General features: G+C 47.1%; 1 protein-coding gene across 1 annotated transcript in view; it reads left to right on the top strand.

The window, feature by feature from the left end:
• Kiaa1257 (KIAA1257 ortholog) overlaps positions 1 to 8,326 on the top strand; it is a 45,143-nt gene that overhangs the window by 21,895 nt on the left and 14,922 nt on the right. Inside the window, exons 10-12 of the mRNA XM_029478225.1 lie at positions 729 to 913; positions 2,205 to 3,109; positions 6,492 to 6,686. Of these exons, the coding sequence (XP_029334085.1) occupies positions 729 to 913; positions 2,205 to 3,109; positions 6,492 to 6,686 (1,285 nt within the window). The remainder of the gene's footprint in view (positions 1 to 728; positions 914 to 2,204; positions 3,110 to 6,491; positions 6,687 to 8,326) is intronic.

Here is an 8,326-nt window from a genome sequence, read left to right as displayed (position 1 = left end):
TGCATGGGCTTGGCTCTTTTCCTGGAAGAGCGATCCACCTTCATTCCCGAGGAGTCTGTGCCCTTTGTCATTTTGTCTGGAGTAGGTTGTTGTAGTTTCCCATTGACTTTAAATACAGAATACAGTAACCCTAAAGGATCTTCTGCACTTCAGACATAATCTTTCTTACCTCCATTGCGGGAAAACATCTAATCCCCTTGGTACAATACATCAGTCACANTGCCTATCGCTGTTATTGCTTTCTTAGTCTCTTGCCTTAGGGGCATTAGGAGCCCAACATGGCCTTGGTGGGGGTGTGGGGTGCTGGGTGTGGGTGTGGGTAGAGGGGTCAGGGAGTGTTGAGGTGTGGGGGTGTAGTCTGAGCTTCCAGTTCAACAGAATGTTTGTTGTGTTTCCTGGCAGGAGTGCCAGAATAGTAATACCTGGTTTTATCCTAGATCCTGGGCTATTTATCTCAGGTTCCTGGCCACCCAAATAGCACTGGGTACGAGCATCACCTCATGGAGTGGGCTGTACACCAAATCAGATATTGGCTGGTTACTCCCACAAGCTTTGCGCCAATGGCTGGGTCGGTGTTTACCTTTCTCCTTTGGTAGTCTGCGGCATTGTGGTTATGAATTTGTTACCAGCTCTGGTGATATGAATTTGTTATCATCAGGTTTGGGGTGAGAACCTGCTCCTTACTGCCATGGCTAATGGGAGCTAACGCTGCATATTTTTTCTTCTAGGCTGGCAAACGGTCATCTGCCGTGGCAGTGAGAAGTCGGCCAACATTTTAGATTGCTTTTTGACTTTAAAAACAGAAGTTCCTATCATGACTGAACAGCAAAAACAAGACCTGAACCCCCTGATCATAAAGATCAGGTGTGTCTCTTGCCTTCCGATCCAGCCTGTATCCATTCATGATCTGGAGGTAAGAATGAACCCCTGCTTTCCCCACTAAGAGCACCTCCTTTATCCCATGCAGGTGGCTATCGTGTGGCGTCTTTAATCTTTCATGCACTTGATGTGAGAAAATATCATCCATAGTTTACCACTTGGGATTCTGTAGGGAGACATGAAACAGACAAAATTTCCAAGAGCTGGAACCACCAGATCTGAGCTTTTTCACTACTCCCTAAGTGTGCTACAAATGGAGATCACTGGCCTGCTCATCCTCTTGTGCATGCTGCCATTTGGGGGCTTTTCCTAGTAGATGCTTAATGTCAGGTCACTTCTATAGAATGCTCGGCTTCTCTGAGCACTCCCCATTTTTATGCCTGGGAAGGAAGAGCCTAGGCACAGCACAGGGAACTTGTAGGGACGAGATGTGAGTGGACCATGAAGCAGGTCCCAGACTTCCAGTCCTTTTCATTGTCCTGAAGACTAAACCTGAAGAGTTGTGCAGAAAAAGAGCAGTCACTTGTCAGGCACTGGGTCTCAGTCAGAAAGGGGAATCTATCGGGTGGGGGTGGGGGGCCTACTGAGACATCTCACTAAGTCTCCTGTCTTTAACCATCCTCCTCTCTTTTCTTTCTACCCNGGCTTTGGGTCTCCGAGTACTGAGTTCTGGGACAAGTATGGGCTTGCCTCCTGGTCGCTCTGCACACTTGCTGCGAGGCTTTCTCTTTCCCCAGTCGTCTTCCCACTGTTCCCTCTGACCTCTTGCCCACGCCTTTTATCCTTTACTGTGGGCTTTCCTGGCTTTATCTGTTTGCTTCCTTTCTGTGGATCTCTAACACACATAAGCCCTGGCTGTGGCTCTCACATTGCAGAAACGAAAACCAAAGGAGAGAATGCAGCATCTAGGCATCTCTTCACNCGCTCTTAAACGGTGGCCTTGGTTTGCTTGTGTTCTGGACCACAGCAGCCCATTCCACCACTTAGTCACACCCCAGTAGGATTGCCTTTGCTAAAATACATTTTCCTTTATCTCGTCTGATTAGGACTGGAATTAGAAGCAGATGTAAAAGAAACATCCCACCTATGTCTCCATGGCACAGACTGTTTGGGAAAGGGNGGGGGGATCACTTGTCCTTAAGCTTGTGGCCCATGCCTTGTGATGCTCATGTCTTGTTCATGCACACAGCCTGAATGCCTGTGCTGACCTCACTGNGTGGGTCTGATGAAGGAGGAAGCCCAGGCTTCAGGACTTTGGGGGTAGTGAGTGTGCTGTGCTGGGCACACAGGTGAAATATGACCTGCTGTTCCTCTCTCTCTTGCAGAGGCTGTGTAGCCCTGTGTACTGCAGATACCAGTTCCACAAGACTCCAGTTCACGAGACCAAGAGAGAGCCCCATGGGACTCATGTAGTTTTTCGAGATATCAACGTCATCTTCCTTGGGGCCATGAACCCTAGTGACGTGAGGGAATACCTGGAGGGGCCCCCCATGGTCGTTGAAGTCCATGACAGGGATCGGAAGTTAGAGGAGTATTCCCGGAAGCCTGCCCTGTTTGGAGAGGACCTGATAGATTCATACTTCAATCTCCAGGCTTTCGTCTCTCACAGAGACACAGAGACGAACCCCTATGAGTCGCAGAATAAGATTTGGGATCCTTATGGCGTTGCCCGGGTCAGTTTTGCTGACCTCCTCCTTGGTTATAAGTACTTGAATCTGATTGTCCCCATCCACAACTGTGAGCCAAAGTCTCCCAACTGGAGCCAGGATAGCAGGAACCGAAGGACTATGGGAGTCCAAGTGCCCACAGATGTCCTTCAGCACAGCTCAATTCCCAAAGGCAACTACCTGGAGGCCAACTCTTTACTCAAGCTCCGAGTGGACATTGCAGTGCCCCTGAGTGGTTGGTCCAGAGCTCCCGAGTTGGACCTAATGGGTACCCATTTTGGCCGCATCATTTTTGTGTTCCATGCCAAGAAACTNTCCCTCCTCCAGAGCCTGCTGCAGGACATCACCATGATCAATGCTAAAGCCCTGGAACTGGACTGTTATCCCCTCCAGAACATCCAGCAAATCCTGTCGGCCTTCAAGGTGCGTGTGAAGATCCAAGAGCAGCAGGACNTGGATGTGCTCACGGGCTTCCATCTGCTGGATGGAAAGATCCATCTTTTTATTCTAGAAGGCTTGGCAGACCGTGGCTTGAGGCAGCTGTGGGAGAGTTACCAGAGCAGGTAGGTAGACTCTGTCCCATTCAGAGGAAAGCAATGGCAGTCTGGATACAGGGCAAATGGCATTAGCTCTTTCAAAGCCACGGCCAGGTTCAGTGTCCTCTAGACATTGACAACAGGCAGACCTGGCTGTTTTAGCTGGGAGGGGAGATGTAGGATTGGGCTAGTGAGATGGCTCAGTGCATATAGGTGTTTTCTGTGAAATCCTGGTGCTCCAAGTTAAATCTACAGAACTCACAAAAGGAAAGGAAAGAACTGACTCTACAAAGTTGCCATCTGATCTCCATTCATCTGCATTGCCATAGTGCACATAATGATGGTGGTGGTGATGATGATGATATAAGCATTTTTAAATGAAACAGAATTTAGGGTGATTTAGAACATAGTACCCCTCCCCAAACCAACCAANCAACCAACCAAACAGAACATAGTACCCAGAGAGGAATCCGTGTACGTAGGGACAGGCTCCTTCTTTACTGGGAAGGCAGGTTTCATGGCCTCAGACCTCATTTGGTAAGAGCTGGAGGCCAGAAGTTTTTTTATCTATCCAAGAGAGGGCTGTACCACGGTGGGCCTGTCCTGATGTGCTGACAAGCTGAGAGACACCAGAGAGAAGCATGACTTCTCTTTAGATCTATACCTGAGACAACCAAAAATGTATACCCACACCAAGATTTGTAAATGAATGTATAGTACAGTCAACAAGTAGAAACCAGCCAGGCGTGGTGGCACATGTATTTAGCCTCAGTACTCTGGAGGCAGAGGTAGGTGGATCTCTGTGAGTTGAAGGCCAGCCTGGTCTACAAAGTACATCCTAGGACAGACAGAACTATTATATAGAGAAACCCTGTGCCCCCCAAATCAACCAACCAAACCCCCAAAACCCAGAAAACAAGTAAAAAGTAGAAACCAGGTGAGACGTGGTATGCAATGTGTAATGTAGTGGGGCATGCAGTGACACCTGTAATGTGGTCACAGAGCAAGATTGGACTTCAAAAACCCAGACAGAGAAATACAAACAGGGGGTCCATGGCAGGCAAAAGTCAAAGAAAAGGATCCCTTTCAATAATGAGGTCTGGACAATGTTTTCTCCACAGGAAAAAAAGGGAAACAAGTTCCTTTCAAGCCGTTCATAAAACCAAATTCAGCTGATTAAAATCTATGTGGTTTAAAAAAAAGACAACATTTTTATTAAGTTCATTTTATGTGTTTGAGTGTCTTATGTGCACGTTTGGCTGTGCACCTTGTGTGTGCAGGCCCGTGGAGGACAGAAGAGGGNGTTAGATCCCTTAGAACTAGAGTTACAGATGGTTGCNAGTCACCATGTGGGTGCTGGGAACCAAACCTTGGTCCTCTGCAAGATCATTAAGTACCCTGAACCACTGAGCTCTCTCTCTAGCCTCTCTAGGTAGNTTGTAAGCTTTTTGTTTTGAGATAATTATATATAAACAAGAGACTCAAAACCGTTCCCAGGAGACCCTCTGTCCCCCTTTCAAGCTTCCCCATGATGTGCTATCTAACTGAGGGTTCTGACAGTGCCATGTGGGCACGCTGCACATGAAATCTGTCACGTATGAATTATGCAGCCACTATAATCAAGATGCAGAATTATTTATGTCACCTCAAAGATTTTTCTCCAGTTGCCCTAGTAACCATGCCTACCTTCCTTAACAGTTCTTAATTCCCAGGAACCACACATTTGATNTATTCTACAAATTTGTCTTATTATTTTGAAAATACTATGTTAAGTTTCAAGTGCCAAATACTCTTTGATGGTTTACTGAAGCATAACTGATTTTCATAAGCTGACAAGCCAACTCATTGAGTGAAGGAATTGTCTTTGTTTTGGGAAATTCGTTGATGTTTTCTACCTAGGCCACCATGTAAGAGGGGNGACGTGTCCCCCTTTCCAGTCTGCCTGCTTTTGTTTCCAGGGGTGCTAGGGAAATTCGCAGTGCTCCTTTCTGTGAGTGGTGGATATAAGCAAGTTCACCTTGTGTTGACGATGCACAGAAGACATTTAATCTTTCTCTGTGGTGTAAGGAGTAAGGCATCTGTCTCTTGGTTCTCTGTTGGCTTGAGGAGGCATCTCTCTCTCTGCCTGCTGTGCTAAGGGTTTCCAAAAGCACTTCTTTACATAGTGCATGAAAGGCAGTTGCAAGTAGANGATAACACCTCTTTTTAAACTGTGAGCTTGGAAATTATTAAGGATTCACAAGTTGCAAAAATAGTAGTTACTCATCACCCCACTTTCCTGGGGGCAACATCTTTATAACCTCCATGCGTCATTAATTGACAAAGCACAGCTAGCTAGACTAAGATGGTCTGAACTTTTAAAATCCTTTTTTTGGTTGGGGGGAGGAGTGGCGGAGGGTGTAGAGAGATAGCAAGCTTCACTGTGTAACCCAGGCTGTCCTGGAACTCAGTAGCTTAGGCTATTTTTAAATCCGCATCTATTCCTCTGCCTCAGCTTTCTGAGTTCTGGGGTTGCAGATGTGAACTATCATGCTGACAGTTTAAAGAATCTATTTCTGAGAAGCAAAAATATCAAAATTTTAGATGACAAGAAAACACACCCATGATATCAGACTAGAGACAAATTTCTCCAGTAAGATANAAAGAATAGAGAGAGAACGAGACATCTTTTGGCTACAGGCAAAGGAGAACTTTTTCTTCAATAAACTACCATACAGTTTTGAAAATGAAAGCAACAAATTGAAAATATTTGCAATATATGGAACAAGACTGGCAGTCTTAACTGAATTAAAAAACAAACACACAAAACAGCAGCAGCAGCANCAACAACAACAACAACAACAACAACAACAACAAACCTGTGTTGAGCATGGTGTGCGTGTTCCAGCACTCAGGAGAGAGAGATAAGAAGGGATCATGACTGAGCTATCCTGGGCTGCCAGAGAGACTGTAAATGAAAGTTCTATGAATCAGTATAACAGCAAGAAAACATCTGAGTGGAAGCTTGGTGGGCGACCCAAATATTTCACATAGGAAGAACTACANTGTCCAAGGAGAGGTTTCTGAGGGAACAGGAGGGCGGGTATAGATTTCACCAGGTTTCACTTATAGGAACATCACCTGAGGCACTTACAGGGTGACTGTATTTAGGAACCTGGCCAGGTTGCCACTGTTAGAGACCCAAGGGTGATCCCTGGTCAAGGGGGACAGAGGAATGGGAATGGGGACAGCTGGCCTCAGCTGCCACTGTTTTCAGGGTCCATGTTGGGTCTACCCAGTGTATTTGCTACCATTACGTTCTCTACATTGCTTTTAAATAAAAATGAAAGAAAACCCCTGCTGGACAGAGCCAAGCCATCATCAAGTGTTCCCAGGACTCATGGGCAATGCTATTTCTCCTCCTTTCTAGTGTTACTGCCNCCAACCGTGCAGCATGCAAGGTGCTCTATGACTCCAGGTTGCTCTTCTGCCACCGCCTGTACGCTGACCTGGAGACCATCCTGTACCACGTACATTTGTTCAGGCCTGTGTCAGTGCTCCTGCGGTACCCTGCACTCTATATTCGTGGGGCTGTGTCACGTATGGCCTTTAAGGCACTGTCNAGGTGAGTGTGGATGGGGCAGGAGGGACAGCCTATTATCTGGAGGCCAGATGGGCAATAGGGACAGCAGACAAGAATGTTCTGAACTTCCCAGGCTCCAGGAGAAACAGATGCAGGTTCTCCTGAGATGTATCCAAGTGTGTTAGCTGAAAGGGTGCTGGCCATTAGGATGAGCAACTCTGCCCAGTCTGTTCCCATGGGGAACATTCTAGAAGGATCTGAGGAGGAAGCAGCTGGTCAGAGTATAATCTCCAGTGAGAACTGGGCTTACAGACTGCAGAATCAGCCGCAGCCTTTCCTTTGATCCAGTGCTTCCCTTCCCTTCTGCCCTAAGGCCAGTCCCACAGACCCTCTCTATCGCTGAGAAAGCCTGTTGCCAAACAGCCAGCTCTGGAAGGAAGTGTTCNCTTTGCTATGCCTTGCCGGTCAGGCTTGCCTTTGTACCAGGTGCCCAGAGGGCTTTACCATCCCTCTGCAGACCAGCCTTGGCTAAGGGGTGCTGGAAGCTTGAGGCCCCAGTTCAGAGGAGCTGGGAATGAGGCACAAGTAATGCAGAGGAGATGCTACATGGGCAGGTCCCTGTGCGTCCTTCGAGGCACAGGAAAGCAGCGGGACATCTGGGGAGGCAGGGAAGAGTGACCTTGGCGAGCCACTGAACGTTATTACCCTGACAGCCACTCCCAAGCAATTTTAGGAAGCTCTGACCTCAGCTAGTGCTGTTGAGTTGGTGAAGCAGAAGGAGAGAAAAGAGTTGAGGGAGCAGAAACCCTGGAGGAAGAGAAACAAGGAAAGGAGAGCTCAGGGTGGAGAAGGCTTTCACTTGTTTCTTGATTTCTTCCTGCATTCAGGGAAGGGCCTGGGATGGGTGCTCCAGCATTTGGGTGTTAGCGGCAAAGGCTAGACCTTCCATTTTGGGAGATGATGCAGTAGAGTTGGAAGTTGGGGAATCTATATTGGGGGGAACCAGTGTTCACAGTATACTTTTTGTATTAGGTGATTGTGATGGTTAACCATTTATTTATTTATTTATTTATTTATTTATTTATTTATTTATTTAGAGATAGGGTTTCTTTGTGTAGTCCTGGAATTTGCTCTGTATACCAGGCTGACCTAGAACTCACAGAGATCCTCTTGTCCCCACCTTCTAAGTGCTGGGACACTTCTAAGGCGTTTGCCATGTGATGGTTGATCTTAATTATCAACTTGATGGCATTTAGAATCACCATGGAAACACACTTCTGGGTGTTCCTGATAGGTTAACTGATCAGGGAAGATATATCCTGCATGGGGCCTGTACCACCTCACGGGCTGGGGTCTTGGACTGACCCCAGGAGGAAGAAAGTGGGCAGAGNACCAGAACTTTTTATTCTTTGCTTCCCGACTGTGGACATGACGTGGCCACATCCTCGCCAGGATGGACTCTATCCCCTTGAAGTGTAGGTGAATCAAGCCTGCCCCGCTTAAGTTCACTCTTGTCAGGGTTGATCACAGCAAAGGGAAAAGTAAGTCATATAGAAGCTTGGTTCTGAGAAGTGAGGCTGAGGTGGGAGAAGCATGAAGGTATGGTTCTCGTGTCCTTGTAACTGGTTCAAGAGAAGATGTGGAAGAGCCAAGTTCTACCAGCTCAAGATACAGCTTGGTGT

This window comes from Mus caroli, chromosome 6 (assembly GCF_900094665.2).
Source record: "Mus caroli chromosome 6, CAROLI_EIJ_v1.1, whole genome shotgun sequence".
NCBI lineage: Eukaryota > Metazoa > Chordata > Mammalia > Rodentia > Muridae > Mus > Mus caroli.
This window is presented reverse-complemented; position numbering and strand designations above follow the sequence as displayed.